The sequence below is a fragment of the Ostrea edulis genome, chromosome 1, assembly GCF_947568905.1.
Source record: "Ostrea edulis chromosome 1, xbOstEdul1.1, whole genome shotgun sequence".
NCBI lineage: Eukaryota > Metazoa > Mollusca > Bivalvia > Ostreida > Ostreidae > Ostrea > Ostrea edulis.
Genome location: NC_079164.1, coordinates 19620203 through 19639149, shown reverse-complemented (window position 1 = coordinate 19639149; position 18947 = coordinate 19620203). Strand labels below are relative to the sequence as shown.

At 33.7% G+C, this 18947-nt stretch overlaps 1 protein-coding gene across 1 annotated transcript; it reads right to left on the bottom strand.

The window, feature by feature from the left end:
* Positions 1 to 2046: 2046 nt before the first annotated feature.
* Positions 2047 to 17880, bottom strand: LOC125663596 (uncharacterized). The gene is made up of 5 exons (XM_048895873.2): positions 17534 to 17880; positions 16691 to 16841; positions 13593 to 13813; positions 9981 to 10009; positions 2047 to 3426 (listed from the first exon to the last, which is right to left on the bottom strand). Exons 1-5 carry the CDS (start codon positions 17793 to 17795, stop codon positions 2998 to 3000), a joined length of 1092 nt encoding a protein of 363 aa, XP_048751830.2. The 5' UTR covers positions 17796 to 17880; the 3' UTR covers positions 2047 to 2997.
* Between the last annotated feature and the right edge of the window lie 1067 nt (positions 17881 to 18947).

The following is an 18947-nucleotide window of genomic DNA, read 5'->3' as shown; positions in this document are numbered from 1 at the left end:
TGAGCGAATGAATAAACTTGAACTTGGGTATCTAATGTGTTGAATAGCTTATTAGAACATGTGAATACTGTGTATACATAATGTAATCTGTTAGAAATACATCTTGTCTTTACCACTTTGATGTCAATACAATAAGTTAAATGAAGAGAATTTTCACTCTCTGTGGTTGGTTGCCTTTATCGAATTTTGTTTGACATTTTGCCAAGGTTGTCACCAATACCACCACCACCATTTTTTTTTCATTTAAAAAAAGGTGTTTACTCCAACTTAGTGACATGTCAGATTTGCAAATTATCGGTGAATCTGAAATAGATAACAGTGCAGAACCACATCACAGATTCTCTAAGGCCTGAATATATTTAAAAGCTATCCTACTTTCAGAGGTTTTGATATAAGGTAGCATTGATTTCCCGACAGCTCATAGGAAGGAAAAAATCAATGATTAATTTAAGTGTCTAGAAAACTATGTGATAGGTTTTCACGGAATGGTAGAAATGACATTTTATAATGGATTTTTGAACATGCATTTGATATTATTTAATTGCTCTGTGTATTCCAACATAACACCATGCACTAACTACACATTGTTTTTTCATTAAATGTGTCGATGTCTTTTCAAAATGATTTATAACGGAAGACGACGACGCCTTACAATTTAACGATTATTTTAAAGTAGATGAACAAGTTGCAATCTTCAAATAAATCTTTAGCAGTATGTGTGTGTTTTATAGTACGATATCAGTCGTGCTCTTTCAAGCTTCATAGGGGTAATTACAGGTATAATTTTAGATGCAAATAATTCAAAAGATTAAATCATAATTCAACCTCAAGCAACAATACATTTTGTTTCATTTTTCTTTGGAGCAAGGCAATGTGTCAATCAAATGTCTTTGTATACTTTACATTTCGTAAATTAACATAAAGCAGTCATGATTCGAGATCTTCTCCATGTCTAAAGGTAGTGTGGGGGTGGGGGGAGTGGAGTAGAGCTTTACTTATACATTATCGCAAATGAAAAGTACCTCTCATATAAGATCTGGTCATTTATCAAATATTTTATAGCATACAAAAAACCTCTCAATAATTACTTCGGTAATAGATTAGTCATAAACTATAATATTCATATTCAGTTTAGAAGAAGCATATCAGTGCATTCATGGTGTTGGACTATAAAACGTTGCAATGTTATACAAATCTTGATTTACATTTGCGAAAATCTTGATTTATTTTCGATAATCTTGATATTTATATGCGAAAATTTGTTAAATATTCTAAAATCTTGGTGTTTATATACGAAATGTTTTATGTATATTCAATAATCTTCATATGTATCTGCAAAAATCTTGATCTATAATCGACAATCTTGATATTTATATGCGAAAATCTTGATTATTTCGATAATCTTGATATTTGGATTTATATTCGATAATCTTAATATACATGTATATGTATATATTGTTATGGTCTATATGAAGATTGACTTAACTGCCACAGTCGTTATTATAAAGAGAAAATAGCATGTGTTCACGAACTTTCTGGTCTACCCTCGTAAAGGAACACTTTAAGATCAATTCAAGTTTTTATTCGAAAAAGAATATATCAGAATACATCAGCCCAATTTCTCGTTAATTTAGATTTCATGACAACTCCATGCATGTATTCTGATAGTTGGTTAATCATATCATTTTCTCTCTTTAAAAGGAGGAAAAATCGGGACTAGGTTTTAGTCACTACATCCTACTAGTGTCTTATCATGGATTCCTATCAAATTTTGACTGGCATGGTATGCTACGTAGTCATAGGACCGAGACCGGATTTAGGCATTGCTCTAATAGGATATTTAATTCTAGACGATAATTACAACGCAAGTAAAATAAAGCAAGAGTTATGTCTCTTATTCAAAATAAACGTTGCATCCAATGGTTTGTGAAATCAAACTACAGTGATTTCAAAAAGTCAAAGAATTGACTGTATGACATCCCATAGAGTAATACCACAAGTGCCGGATCAGAATATCGGTGTTTGAACTTAAGACAACCTGATACATGTAGATGATAATAGGCTTTATTGAAAATTTAACAATTCGGTGTCCACATCTGTTGAATAATATTAACAAACTTAATAACAATTCTAAAGAATTAAAAAGTAAACGTACACCTACTAATATATTGCTACTGAATAAAACTAATTCAACTTTAAAAAATCATGAAGAAGTTATGAAAATAATTGAAATTAAACCGAATGATTTCATTCTCCAACTAGCACGTTCAACAAGTAACAAAGACACTTTCAATAACTGTTAAACTTAAAATTCGGCCCAATAATACAAAGATCTAATTTAAGCACAGTACGATTACATGGAACACATACAATATGTATCATATCGACAGTACGCTTGCAAATACTTATTTTAACAGACTCGTTTCACCCCATGTTGTATGGAGAGTTTTATCCAAGTGCAAAAGCACGTTCTCCTGTGACTAAAATAAAGAACATTTCAACCATGATGTCCGTTAAAACAACAAAAACTCAGCTCGGAAATTCGAACTTACACACAGCTCGCTTAAGTCACGTTTCATGGCAGCAAAATACCCAAATTTCACATTCGATCAGATTTCCAAACTGAAGACCTTTGACTTTCATAGTAGAATGTTTTACATCTACCCCAAATCGTATTATATGCAGAAATTACTATAAATAGAAGGTGTAATATTCTCGATCGATGTATTAGATATGTCATTGGACTCTTCATCAAACAATTATAAATAATGCAACATGTAGTGCAATATCTCACTCATCATTTACATATTATATTGTAAAAATCTTGTTAAAAATCTATAGACATTGTGATATCTCGTTCACTATCTACATACAGTGTAGTGATATCTCGTTCACTATCTACATACAGTGTAGTGATATCTCGTTCACTATCTACATACAGTGTAGTGATATCTCTTTCACTATCTATATACAGTGTAGTGATATCTAGTTCAATATCTATATATAGTGTAATATTTCGTTCGGATTACGTGGTGAAGCACTACTTCTCTCGCGCTGATAGTCACCTGTACTCCCACTGTAAACCGACATACGTCTATCCGACGGATTAATCACCACACTGTCCAAATCATCGTCTACATCGTCCATCCTGCTACTTCCGGTCCAGGATGTATTATTGCTATTCCGACTGGACGAATATTTACTATAATATACAGAAGGTCCTGGCGGATCCTTTCTGCGAAGACTCCCCACCACAGCTCTGGGCTTTGGAGGGCAGTTATGATGAAGCAGTAGAGGGCGCTTTGGTTCGTCACGTGAGCTGCAACAGCAGTAGCACATGAGACAACAAACTGCTATCACGGCAGCCGACACACCGAACCCGACGGAGAGGCCCACTATCATAACATCATTTGATGATTTCTTATTCTGTAAACGAAAATATACGTCAATGTGAGATTTCCATATTTAAAGAAATTCATTGCAACTCTTGTATACAAAAACTATATCATGCTGGATTTTGTGATAAGTAATAGCATATCACTTATTGACGTGTAACACTATTTCGGATCAGTTTCCTTGGAATGTTTTTAAACGTTTATTAATTTGTATCATAGATATGGAATTTACCCTGCCCGACAAAAGAGTTATACTGGTATTTAGTAATTTTCATGAGAACTAAAGATAAAAAGTTCAGAGGATGTTTTCCTAAATATGTACAAAGAAAAGAACTAGAGAAAAGATTAGTGATGACTTTCTTCAATCTTTCTTATCATTTGTTTTAAAACGGGTTTATCTATCACTTTTATTTCATATTTCAATTAAATGTTAATTTCCTTCCTTCATATTCAAGAATAGAGAATTCTGCTCTGAATACTAGACGCGAAATAAACTTAACATAAAGGTTATCGGAAACCTATGAAAGAAAAAAGTATCAAGCGCCAACAGAGGAACTATATATGGGACGTCCTTCAAAGGCAATGATATTCACCACACAGAACTCATTTCAAAGCCATGACGGTTTTCTGTTGTGCTGTAGGCAATATGTAATGCTACAAAATATTAGCTGTAAATAAATGTAAAATGAACAATTTCGAAACTGTTAAATAAAAAACAAATCTCAAATAGCAACTCGTGTTCTCATTTTATCTTATGAAACATTTGCTGTTATTTATGACAAAATCCAGTACATAATGACGACAGAGAATAAGTACATATCCAATCGATTAAGAAGTAGATGCCTAGTTTGTTTGTATTATGAGGGTTGAAATCAACAGAAGCATAAGAATATGGAGAAATTTATATTCCCCGTTATGAAAACCAACTAGATATTTATTTCTAATTACATTCATATTTTGAAATTTAATTTGTTTATTTCTGATGTGAAGTTGAAAGATTTCTAGCCTTTAGAGTTTATATCAAGAATTCTAAACAACAAAATGTCAAGGTTTATAAGTGCTAAGACATTAGTAAATGTAAAATATTTGATGATAAAGTTTTCGTTCAAAACGTTCTCTTAAAGATACAATGGCAGAAAAACATTGTATAAAGGAATGTTTAAGTATACAAATTGGATAAAGGAATATTTATGTATACATTGGATAAAGGAGTGTTTATGTATACATTGGATAAAGGAATGTTTATGTATACACATTAGATAAAGGAATGTTTAAGTATACACATTAAATAAAGGAATGTTTATGTACACATTGGATAAAGGAACGTTTATGTATACACATTGGATAAAGGAACGTTTATGTATACACATTGGATAAAGGAATGTTTATGTATACATTGGATAAAGGAATGTTTATGTGTACACATTAGATAAGGAATGTTTATGTACAATGTATACACATTAGATAAGGAATTTTTATGTATACATTGGATAAAGGAATGTTTATGTACATATTGGATAAAGGAAAGTCTATGTATACACATGTGATAAAAGAATGTTTATGTGTACATATTGGATAAAGGAATGTTTATGTATAAAGGTACGTGTAGGTACATGTACACCTATTCTGTGTAAATATAGAAGCAGGTACACAGGACAGGATTCGTTAAATGTATACACAACAAAGGTGCGACTAAAGCCACGTATATATGTAGTAAGACATAGTGGCATGAATAAAGTACAGAGTTTGATAAGTGTCCGACGAATGTACGGATACACATGGATACGGAAGTTGGTAAATACGATGGAGGAGAACTGATATGGATTTAACTGGCGATGGTCACTTGATTTAACTATTGGCCTCCATGTAATTTAGCAGGTGGACGCCAATTAATTTATATTCCGGTCGCCACTTATTCAATTGGATACCTCCACTTGATATCTGGCGCCCGCCACTTAGTTTAGCAGACGACCACCACTTACTTCATCTGGCGTCTGCTAATTTAAAATTATGATTTACAATTAGCCCTGTTGATAAACAGGTTAGATAATTAGTAAGTAGGCACGTGGCATCGTTTTTGGAAGTGCGTGTGTGGCAGTCGAAGGAGAGTTTGTATCCAAAACATTTAACATGCAAAATCCAATACAAAACTTTCTTTTGCCCAAATTTCAAATTCCAAACCGCGGCGGTCTAGAGGTAGAGCGTTCGTCCCGCATGCGGAAGGTCGTGACTCGAATCCCGGCCGCGACAAACCTAAGTCGTTAAAACGTAGTGACGGTTCCATCGCTAAACGCTCGGCATCGGGTGTGAATGTCACGGGTCCTCGAAGATGACCTTAAAAACGGATGTCCCGTGTCACAGTATGTGGCACGCTAAAGAACCCTCACTGCTCAATGGCCGTAAGAGAGAGAGAGAGAGAGAGAGAGAGAGAGAGAGAGAGAGAGAGAGAGAGAAGTTAAATATCTGGCAGTCGCCAAATAAAATAAGTAGCGGCCGCCACATAAATAAAGTGGTGACCGCCAGCTGAATTAATATAAAATTACAATGCAATTCTTTTCTCTGGCATCTAACGGCTTCCGTTGTGAAGGACAGTATTGGTTAAGTGTGTATAATTGTTTCACCATTATTGTATGTGGAAGTTTCAGTAATTTGTAAGCGTGTTTCATGCATGATGCGCGTTTGTGTGTGAACATACAGGATTTGATCATGTTTTCAATGTGGTTGTACATGTTGTGGTTGAACACACAACATTGTTCAATAAGTACAAAGTGCATTCCAGTTTTGTTACTCTACATCAAAATACCAATACCACAAAAATAAATTGCAATTGACATGTTAAAAGCGGGTTACATAACAACAAATAAAGACCAAAAAATCCACAAATAAAAATTTTAAAAACTCGGAAGGGCTTACCCTCTTCTGATAGCCAAAATTGTTCGTTTGCACGAAATTCAAATTTAAAAATGCATAATACGCTTTGTAGTTAGTCGGAATATAGGAAATAACGAAAACATATGAAAATAGAATTGATTATCTATACTAAAAATACATTGAATCAAATGGTAATTTTCATATCAGATGCATTAAAAGATAGACAGCATTTTTCAGTTTTGATTTTTAAAAATGCTGTTTGACTAATGCTAGAATTGCACAATTTGTCGATCTGTGAAAGGAAATTTTTGACAAAGAAAACTCACGTAGTGTCACGACTAATCGTAGATCACATACCAACAAGAACACCGCCAACGGTACAACATGCGCCCGTTAGACCTTTAGTGCAATATCTGTATCCATGGTGAGAAAAAGTTAAGAAAACTATTTGACCTACTTTTAGCCCTAAAGTAGATCATGGTGCACCAATCAAGTTGAAGTGTGAACTGATTATGCATTTCTCTGAGAGGGAGGTTGTGACAAAATATCAGGACAATACCTATATTCATTGTAAAAAAAATAAAAATTTGTTTGACCTACTTTCTCCCCTAAAGTAGGTCATGGTGCCAATCCAGCTGAAGTACAAACTGAACTTATATTCCTCCGAGAGGAAGCTTGTGACTAAATTTCACGGCAATATCTTTATCCGTAAAAAAAAAAAACCAAGGTTTTTCTACTACATGTAAGTGATACTACGACCTTTGACCTTCAGAAATAATGGACATCCTCCGCTTGGCATAAGGTGTATGTGTACTAAGTTGGACGCTCCAAGCTCCAACAGTTCTATATGTATCCTGCCTATAAGGTTTCCTACTATACCATACTACGACCTTGACCTTTGACCTGGAAAAGGCATCCTCCACGTGGCACGAGGAGTATGTATACCAAGTTTGACGGTCCTAGCCCTAATAATTCGGTCTATTTTGTCTACAAGATTTTTCCTATTAACAGATGTTACGGCCTTGATCTTTGACCTTTAAAAACAATAGACATCTTCCTCTCATCATGGTGATCAAATGTATCAAGTTGTAATATCCTGGAGCTTACAGTTTCATCTGTATCCTGACTACAATGTTCTCCTACTATGTGATACAACCTTGACCTCTGACTTTGAGAAACAATATACATCGTCCTTTCATATACCAAGTTGTAAGATCCTGGAGTTTACAGTTCATTTTGTATTTTGCCTACAAGGTACGGACAGACATAATGGACCATATATACCATAATGCGTCCTGTCTTTGACCATCATTTTGGATAATCATTTTTAACACGTTTGTATATGGGAAGATAATCGTTTCTGGCAAATATTATTGTAAAATGAAAATAAATGATAAAGAAAGAATTATTAATAATACCCATTATTGAAATACATTCGAGGTTGTTTTCCGCATGCCACAATGATCAGACGTAGTTTTCTTACTAATTACTTAATGGCCTTGCGCACTACACGACACACTTTTCTCCGCGCTCCATACTTAATGGAATTACACACTTTTTTCGAAAATCGGCATGTGCAATTAGCATTAGAAAACAAATCGATCATAAATTTCCACGGTATGCTAATTCTGAAATTCAAAGAATACATTGAAATAAAATGCGTGTAATCTGAAGAGAGAATCCAAAAACATAATGAAGTTGTGCATATAATGACTATTTAATGCTGACTCACGAACGAGCACTCGGGTCCTAGCTTTATCGGGGATTTTGTAATTAATCATAAATGATGTACTTATCCCATGGTATCTTAATGGTCTAAATGTATCTGTTTTATCAGTTGCCTTGACATTGGTCAGATGACCTTGGTTCGGGGTCATGGCACACTGTTTAATGATAATAAACATCCATGCTCAGAATGAGCTTGTAATGCCTTTTAAGACATTCGACAAGTTCTATCAACCTTTTCAGCTACAGTCAAATGTTCTTGACATACAATTGTAGGGTCGAAAATCATTATCTGCTCAAACTTTGTGCAAAGTACAACCTTTTAGTGCCTCACACAACTTAACAAAATTCTATAGCATTTTTACCAGAGACCTTAATCTTATTTAAGGATCACGGCACTCGACCTGGTCATCAGCAATCTTTGTGGATATATTGACTTCTAATATATATGTACATCCATTACAAAGCGAGAAATACTTATTTTGTTTGATAGTGACATTGAGCTTTTTCAAATGGCGCTTCCATTGTCTCTCTAGTACAAGTTTGTATTTCTACCTTTTTCACTGGTGACCTTGATATAATGATCATGATTCAGAGTCAGACAAAGTGTCTGGTAACATACCATTGTTTTGATAAATACAACTTCGTAATGTCTTTCCATTATGATCGATGGAATGATGGAAATTGGGAATTTCTAGGAGCGTAGAAGCAGACATGGTGATTTCTATACCAACACAACTTCGTTTACATTGGAGTCAAGAAAGAATGCTTACAAAGTGGATTTTTATTATATTTCTTTATATAACATTATATCGTTTTGACCCACTATTACAAAACCGCAATATGCACTTTTTCACATAATATAAAAAATCCGGGGAAAATTGTGTTCAAATGGATCACCAACATTTCTCTATGTAATATTATATATATATATATATATATATATGTATATGTATATATATATATATATATATATATATATATATATATATATAAGAAAACTACTACACGTATATATTCTAAGCATTCCTTTAGTAAAAGTGGCTCAGTAGTATCAGATATATGTTCTAATTTTATCGCACACTAGATCGCTAGAGTGAATCTGTAAATTATGGGGCGCCAAATTAACATAAACTCAAATAATTGGAGATATCTTTAATTTTTTTAAGATATCATCAATTCAATCATTGCTCCCACTACCTGAATTAATGCGCGCATCAATTCAAATATTGCTCACATCAATTTAATTGATGAGAGCATCAATGTGGTGGAAATATTGCTCGCAAAATTAATTTAGATTGATTGATTGGTTGATTGTTTCTTGTTTAACGTCACTCTCAGAATGTTTCACTCGATCTTATGGAGACATCAAATTGATTTAGAACTCGGTATAAATGATCTGATGATCACTTTAATTCAGTTGAAGATATCTTTACTCATTGACAACGTTTCTGTATAAGGAATTAATGCGCGCATAATTCTTTTTAATGAGAGCAAAAATTCAATGCAAGAGATCATTAATTCAATTGTGGATATGTTAAATTGAAAATACCTTTAATTGTATAGTTGCTCTCTCTAAAAAAAAAACATTATTGCTCTCTACAAATGAATTAATGATACCATTAATTCAACTGAAGAGAGCAATAATTCAATTACTACGCGCATTAATTGAATTGATGTGCTTATTAATTGAATAATTGTTTTCTTCAATGGAATTGCAGCGCTCATCAATTCAATTGTTGATACATCAATTCATTTTAAAAATGAGAGCAACAATTGAATTATAGCGAGCATCAATTCAGCAGAATAGTTAATGCTATCATCAATTCAGAATCGGAAGATATCAATAATTGTTTGAAGAGCTTGATCCTCGTATCAAATGAATTGATGATATCTTCAAATAATTAGAGATCTTTAATAATTTGAGCTTCCTATAGTAGAGTTACATGCACTAAGTTGGAGTGGGACTAACGATTATGTTATCTTTACCGTGCTGGGCTCCACAGTCACTGCTGTCCCTGGAAAACAATAAATCATTTTTACTATTTTTATGCAGCAAGTAGTACTACTCAGTATATGACAGTTTTCAAGGGGTAGGGGTAGCTACTATGGGGAAAAACTATACTTGTGCAACACCGGTTCTATAGTAAGGGGAGGTCACTGTCTGGGCAGTTTTATGTCCCCGTTTTTACTGGCGGGGGCGGAGACTTGACTCCTTATGCTAGTATAAAATAAAACAGAAAGTTAATGGAAACAGTAGAATGTAAATATCGACTTTTGTCTTGCGTAGGCCTGATAACACTTAAAAGGAGTAAAAATAACGAAAATGGGTTTATCATAATAGATTGTACCTAAAACGAATCGTTTTGTAATCCTTACTACGGCTGTATAGGATGTAGTGTTACGAATCAGTCCTTATGATGTGACAAATTAAATAAACAATTTATTAATGAACAAGACAAAAAATGTTGTGGATAATCGTTCCAGGTACTGTTTCATGTTAAAACCTTTGTTATCCATTATGTTTAGTCTGCATGCAAAACAACATGCTGCGTAAACAGGTCTCGCTTTATCTTCGCGTTAAGGTGAGTTGTCAGAAGTCACGGCTCAATGCATGCGTTCGTGTTTTCTGTTATCACCAATGAGTAGTACAAATTCAATACTATCAAGTTAGGCTAAGTCTAATTATTAAAATATACTTATCGATGGAAGTTTGATCCAATTTGGCTGGTTTAGAATTAATTTTTTTTTCAGGGGGGGGGGGGCAGTTTTTTGCAGGAAAAATCAGTGCTTTGAAGGAAAATACTTTTTACGATATTCCTTGCAAATCTATTTACAATTTGTTGATGCATTGAATACCTAAGATAGAAGATGGAACTATCGGTATACATGTAGATTAACATGATTTAAATTCACATTCACCATCTAAATTTAATTTAATCATGGCAATATACAAAGAGAGATGGATTTCCTTTTTTCAGTTTGAAATCTAATGCTAGGATGCTTTAATATAATATATTCATTAAATTTGAGATCGTCTGTGGTGTACAATGATTCGCATTTCATATATATATTTGCAGCCTTTCGAAAATTGACCGCGTATTATTGATATATATAATTATATATATATATATATATATATATATATATATATATATATATATATATATATATATATAATTCAATAAATTCTTTTTTCTTGGTATCGGGGTAGAATAAATTCAAAAAATAAAATCCAATACGCAAAACTTTTATCTATAGCGCTTTTGCCCTGCGGGTATCCATAGCGATTTCGCCCTGCGGGCTCGTCAGTAGATTTTTAAACAATGTGACATTGTTTGTCAGTAGATTTTTAAACAATGTGACATTGTTTAAAAATCTATTGACGAGCCCGCTTTTTTATTTTTTGAATTTATATATATATATAATGAAAGATCTTCAAATCAGTTGATTACCGATGCTGCATGCAATAAAACCTTTTCGATGTAAGTGAGGTGTAAGTTTTTTTATGTTTCTTTCATCGTTGTGGATCCTAGTCTTTCAAGTGGAGGCCACTGAAAACCTGTGAGAAGGCACGTAATCATTTTGAGAGAAACTGAGTCAGGTTGATAAAAATTACCAAAAGCGTCGTCTTAATGCGTATTATCCACAGGTCCGTAACATACACATTTTTTCATATTGTTCGTGACAAGCCTAAGATGTAAACAAAGGTGGCGATTGCTCTTCCGCTACACGCTCGGCATTTAGAAGTGAAGAACCACAGGTCTCTCGGGTATGACATTGAAATCGAAGGTCCAGTGTCTCGACAGGCGTCGGCACGTTTAAGAACCCTCGCTGCTACAACCGTTAGTGCCATAAGCATAGGTCCAAATGTGTGCTACGTCATCTACCGCTGGTGACGTCTCAGTATGAGTGAAATATTCGCGACAACAAATAAACATAAAAAATCATATCAGAAAATTGTATTTGTTGGCATGTTGAAATCGTGCTCTTTGTGTCCAACATAAACCCACGATACTGATCAGGTTGATTGGTTGTCTATTGTTTAACGTAATATGAGTTTTTCACTTATATGAAGACGTCACCATTGCCGGTGAAGGGCTGCAAAATTTAGACCTGTTCTCGGCGCTTACGGCCTTTGAGCAAGGATGGATCTTTATTGTTACACAGAACCTCGGTTTATGCGGTCTCACCCGAAGGACCACGCCATTTAATCGCCTCTTACGACAAGCAGGGGACACTGAGGACCTAGTCTAACCCAGATTCCCACTGCTGCATTGTATTGTTTATTGACCAAGAACCATACAGTTCATAGGTATCAAGTATATACAACAACAAATTATACAATGAAATAGTAACAGGGCATAATATATCATACTGATGTACATGGACAGGATAGATACTGAGTATAATCTTATAAATAACTGAGATCTAATAGACGAACATTTATATAGGTATTTACCAAGTTTACATAATTCCGTAATATTGTGCTGTGAAGTATTACTATAAAATACCATAACAACTATCTTAGCATTAGAACAGGTATACAATGTTGGAGTAATGATCAAGAAATCAAAATTTTTATTGTATATTTCTACAATAATGTGTCAGACAATTTTAATTGTGTCGCGCTATGTGTAAACTCAGCCCTTTTAATAAAAAATTAACTTTGCGTGATATTAATTCAGTATGGTGGGGCGACTATCATGGTTGATTAACCTGCTTTATCGAATTGCATTTTGTAAATTTCCACCCCCACCATTTATCATAAAATGGTGCTCTATCTCGCTTCGTGGCAAGCTATATTTGCAATTTATGGGTGATAGATGGTGCCAAGTTACATCATAAAGGCCATGGGAACTAAAACATATCTTAAAATATCACACTTTAAAAGGTTCTAACCAACGGCAGCATCGTTTTCCCGATAGTTCATAGGGTGGAAAAATCAATGATTAATTTAAGTGTTTAGAAAGCTATGTGTGCGTTGCAGGGAAAGGGATAGAAAGGGTATCATAACTGGGTATTATACCGCTGTTCTACTACTCCGTCAGATGACGAAAAAGATATTATATCATACACCTTCATTTTCATGTTGATATTTCTTTAACTGTTTTAAATGTCTTTTTTAAATCTAATTATTTTGGAATGAAATTCATAATTACAAGGAAAAGATCATGGCATTCATTTCACGTTTTAATGTAATTGATTAATGTACAATATATGCTCCGAGGAATAACATTTCTCACTGCCATTACATTCATGGTTTTAAAAAATGATTTGATAGTTTTTGCAAACATTGTTGCAGATTTATTCTTTTTATGGCCTAAAACGCCTTAAAAACTACTGTGTAGAAAGAGGCTTTTTGCAACGCAATTTTAGCATTGGGTATGGCACATTTCTTTAGATTGACGAAGTTCGTGCTGCAGGCGATGTTTCCCCCTAATTACACATCTATAATTGATACATTATTTGAAGTTCATTTTCAAAAAAGTAAACATTTCATAATTGAAGAATTTCGCCTCATTAAAATTCTTCCATCACGGAATGCTTATATCTACACGCAAAATCAATCAATCAATATTGATACATTGTCAAGTATACCTGTTGAAGAACACAGGTAGTGATGTTGATAGGAGCAGTCAGTCGTTCGGAATCTGAGGTTAGAGTCAAGGTCGAGTCTGACGCAATGACGTGTGTCCACATTGTACGGTTCATTGACAAACCAGTTGACCCAATTCACCGGGGTCCCGTCCACCCATTCATACTGTTGACCAGCTGTGTTGTACGTCAATCCTATGTAAACCGCAGTTGAAGGCATTTCCCTACAACAAGAAGTAAGTCATTTCTCTACAACAAGAAGTAAGGCATTTCTCTACAACAAGAAGTAAGGCATTTCTCTACAACAACAAGAAATACATTTCTCTACAACAAGAAGTAAGGGATTTCTCTACAACAAGAAGTAAGGTATTTGTCTACAAAAAGAAGTAAGGCATTTCTCTACAACAATAAAGAAGGCATTTCTCTACAAAAAGAAGTAAGGCATTTCTCTACAACAAGAAGTAAGGAATTTGTCTACAATAAGGAAGGTATTTGTCTACAAGAAAGAAGGTATATTTTGCCTACAATAAGGAAGGTACATGTATTTGTCTACGACAAGAAGGAAGTTATTTGTAGAAGGAAGACATTTATCTACAATTAAGAAGAATGGCATTTTTCTACAAGTCTACCAGAAGGAAGGTATTTGTCTACAACAACTAGGAAGGCATTTGTCTATAACAACTAGGAATTTGTCTACAAGAAGGGAAGTATTTGTCTACAACAACTAGGAAGGTATTTGTCTACAACAACTAGGAAGATATTTGTCTACAAGAAGGGAGGTATTTGTCTACAATAAGAAGGAAGACATTTGTCTAAAACAAGAAGGGAGGTATTTTTCTACAAGGAGGAAGGTATTTGTCTACAAGGAGGAGGTTATTTGTCTACAACAACTAGGAAGGTATTTGTCTACAAGAAGGGAGGTATTTGTCTACAATAACAAGGAAGACATTTGTCTAAAACAAGGAGGAAGGTATTTGTCTACAAGGAGGAGGGTATTTGTCTACAACAAGGAGGAAGGTATTTGTCTACAATACAAAGGAAGATATTTGTCTACAAGAAGGCATTTGTCTACAACAACTAGGAAGGTATCTATCTACAAAAAGGAATATATTTGTCTACAACAAGTATAAATGCATTTGTCTACAACAAGGAGGAAGGTATTTGTCTACAATAAATAGAATGAAATTTGTCTACAACAAGAAGTAAGGCATTTCTCTACAACAAGAAGAAATGCGTTTCTCTACACCAAGAAGTAAGGCATTTCTCTACAACAAGAAGAAATGCATTTCTCTACAACAAGAAGGAATATATTGGTCTACAACAAGAAGTGAGGTATATCTCTACAACAAGAAGGACAGTATTTGTCTACAACAAGAACGAATATATTTGTCTACAACAACAAGAAAGGCATTTGTCTACAACAAAAAGGAATATATTTGTCTACAACAAGAAGTGAGGTATATCTCTACAACAAGAAGGACAGTATTTGTCTACAACAAGAACGAATATATTTGTCTACAACAAGAAAGGCATTTGTCTACAACAAAAAGGAATATATTTGTCTACAACAAGAAGAAAGGCATTTGTCTACAACAAAAAAGAATATATTTGTCTACAACAAGAAGGATAAACATGCTGTGTCTGTGTCTTAGTCAATGGAAATGCAATGATTCAGGCTATGTTCGTGTAAAATAATACTGCAGCTGCCAAGTACTAAACTGTACTTTCTGGCAGACACAAGGAAAATAAAATGGACCATGTACATATTTCATCCCCCTGTAACATTTCCGACATTTATCGACCTGTTTCATTTCAATGTATATATACTGTTGATATATTGATTCTAATGGTCATTGTCAGGTACGGCTCACCTCCCAATTGTCCTATTTAGTGTAGCCCATTAAAATTCATATCGATATCGTTAGCTATTAGTTTTTGACAAATACATGTAAAAGTATTTACACTTAACAAAGGTAAATGACTTAAAACGAACTAGGAATATACAAGGTTTTCTTTCTTGGCGCTTGTGTCTTACACTCCGACACAAATTCAAGTGAGTTCAGATTAAATTTTTGACATATCCTTTGTACATGAGAGACAATGGAATTTTATGATTTCTTGTACACCAAGCACAAAAGTGTTTTATATTGGGAAATGTCTGACAATTTTTTTCTCACGTACGGTTATCATGTGGTATCCAAAACCAAATATTAGTCAGAGAAAACCTCAGCGTAAGGTCATTAAAATGATTAGATTTGCAACTAATGTATACCTGGAATGACACAAATAATCTCATGAGACTACATACAACACTGTATGACGATGGTTCTGCAGGAAATAGAATTTTTCTACTCCAGTTTCTCACAAAAGGCTGTGTCCGAAGGCGAAATTTCTACCTCAAAACATTGCGATTTAAAGTAATTCCACCCTCCTGTGATGTCATCAGATTTTGCAAAATCAATGATTTATTTAGATTTATGCATGATAGGAACATAAATTTTGTTGGAGTCTATTCCTATAGTTATTGTAAAAAATCTTGTTAAGAATAAAATATTTCAAAAGTCTAAGTTATAGATAAATAATCAATGGTACGTTTCAAAATATTGAATCCAAGGGCAATAACTCTGTTTCTATTGATTTCCTTATAAGGTCTAGTATGCGATAGATTTCCTTTATTTTATTTTTTTTTTTACAAACATTTTGTATATTTTTGTGAAGATACAGTTTCATGAAATTGTAATGAATGCTACTATATCGCCATAACCAATTTGTATGGAATTTTGATAACGCTGTTAAAGGAAAATTGAAATTTTCTGATGGTGATATATGATTCTGTTTGTGTACGTCTCGCATCTTAAAAAGTGTGATAACCTATATATTTTATTTGTTAATTTGTTAGTTTTAACTGAAATGAATGGAAATAAATACACATTTTAAACTTGTATCAGATAAAACTGCGAGTATGGAGTTACCGTAATCGCAAAAAACAAAACAAAAAAAAAACAAAAAAAAAACAAAAAAAAAAAAAACCAACATTACCGTGCTACCGGCCTAAAGACATTATTAAGATATCATTTCTAAAAGTGTATATTTAGACTTACCTTCCACCGTTGGTGAGTATATTGTAAACCTGGTCGAACTTCTCTTGGCTGTCGACTACAGCAAGGTACTTTCCCCTGCTTCGGCAATCTAAGGAGGCCTCATTCTCTTGAACTGTGTTCTGAATGTACTCAAACTCCGCACTTCCTGCTCCTATGTGTTAAAAACATAGTTGTTTATTTTTAATAAACAGATCTCTGTTGAATTTTATTAGATTTTCTAATCTGTATACGCCTTGGGTGATTCTGGTCATTGTCGATGCCAGAGAGACATTCGACGTGTGTATATCACGATTATTTAGAAACATGAATTTGAAGCTTTAACTAACATTCGATAAAAATTTTATTTTATCCACAAATGTTGGTTGCTTTCTTCGTTCGATAATTTAAGACGTTTTTCCATTCAAAAAAGATCATTTAATAATTTGTAAAATTGTAATGATAACGGAATGACGACGTTGCAATTAATGTATTCTAGAAATCATAACACGGTTCCTCGTATACTGACCTAACCGATTTCATCAAGAACATTAGCGTTGTACATGTATATTAGAAAATTTAAACGCCATTTAATTCTTATGTTTTTTCATATTCTTAACAAAATTTAATTCTATATCAATTTTACAATTGTGGTAAATTACTATCGATTCAACTTTATTAATAGTTTTTAAAACTCTTGGCATTTTTTTTTAATGTGTAATACCACCTTTCTTTTTTAGCATTAGATAAACAACTACCTGTAACTGCGTCCAAAGGGGAAAAAAGACATAAAATTCTTTGATACACGTACATGTATATGGAGAAAATCATTCGCATGAAGTACTAAAATATGAAAATTAAAATTACCTTGGTTAAAGAAAACTAATACAAAGAATAATATTCCATTCAGGTAAATCATGATCCAGTTTAAGACTAAGCATCCTACATTGCTGTCAAGTCGTCTTTCCTCATCTGTCCCAATGAAACTAACCCTCGACACCCGGCAGCAATAGATCAATATTCTAATTGAAGTTGTTTGGAATTTCGCCGGAATAAAACTTATTGGATATACTTGAATAGCGAAATGTTGGTATCGATTTTTAGAGACTTTGCAAACAATAACTTTCATCGATAGTTCTCCAATAATGTTACTTGGTTGACACTTTTCTTTCAAAGCCTCACGTACTGGTGGTGTAATTATTGTAAAATATAAGGTAATTATCCTACTATCTGATTTTTCCTCATGACCAAAGGGTTCCATTCCACTTGATTTAAATACTTAATCTAGTGTTCGTATTCTGAAAATCCTGGTAATTTTCTTTATATTTGAAAACCCAAAAGTGCAGAAATAGTCAAATACCAAATACAATGTAAGCTTAAAGATTTTTTTTTTTTTACCGTAGTACTTGCTAACAAGCCTGATAGGAAGTTTCTCTTCGTTTGTTTTACGTTCCATCGAGAAATTCGTCGAGTTCTTTTCTCAAAATTTCCTTTTATGCATGTCTAGTCGACTAGTACACGCGAATTCAACGAATTTTAGTTCAGTTCAGAAGTGAAAATATGGCCGTCTGCATCAGCACCTGTGTGAAAATTTTGTCAGTTCTGCAATTTCTTTTCGATGACGGTGTTGAAGAATTACAAGTGTGCCCGCATAAATGGAATAACTACGATAGTCATGTCTCTCGGGATCGAAAATGTCCCCAAAATTAGGAATTACATGCTTAAAATAATAGTTTAATTGCAAATATTGAGCTTGCTTTCTTCCGAAAGAATGGCCGGTTTCAATTGTTGATTGATTTTATCTTGATTAACGTCCCTCTCAAGAATTTTTCACTCATATGGAGACGTCACCATTACCGCTGAAGGGTTAATATTTGGACTGACACCGAATCTCACAGCAGTCCTTCATAATTCATGTCTGGAAATTTACTTTCAGCTTCGGTCGGTTCTAACATTTAATGTGCACTTAAGTGACTCTTTTGTTCTCTTCCAATAAGTGAGCTGACTATTAAACCAAATCTGTATCACTATTAATGTGCATTACTTACTGTCTACATGTAAGTATGTAAATTCCATAAAATAAACTTTCACTAGATTTTCCGTTCAAATGATGACTACCATGGCACAATATTTTATCTTCCAAAATTGGAGAGTTCCTTTTGTTTTTGTTTTTTTAATTAGCGATATTCAAGATGGTATATGGAGATACAATATCTTCTTTCATCTATGGACCAGCTGGACATATCATTACTGGTGATGTTGATATACATGTAGTTGAAAA

Bases quoted from the DNA above. Each gene is read 5' to 3' on its own strand.
- LOC125663596 (XM_048895873.2), bottom strand. From the start codon at position 17,795: ATGAAAGTTATTGTTTGCAAAGTCTCTAAAAATCGATACCAACATTTC. The intron at 10,010-13,592 runs GTATACTTGACA...ATTGTTTTCCAG, and splicing joins CTACCTGTGTTCTTCAACAG to GGACAGCAGTGACTGTGGAG. The intron at 3,427-9,980 runs GTAAAGATAACA...TTTCGTTTACAG, and splicing joins TGACTGTGGAGCCCAGCACG to AATAAGAAATCATCAAATGA.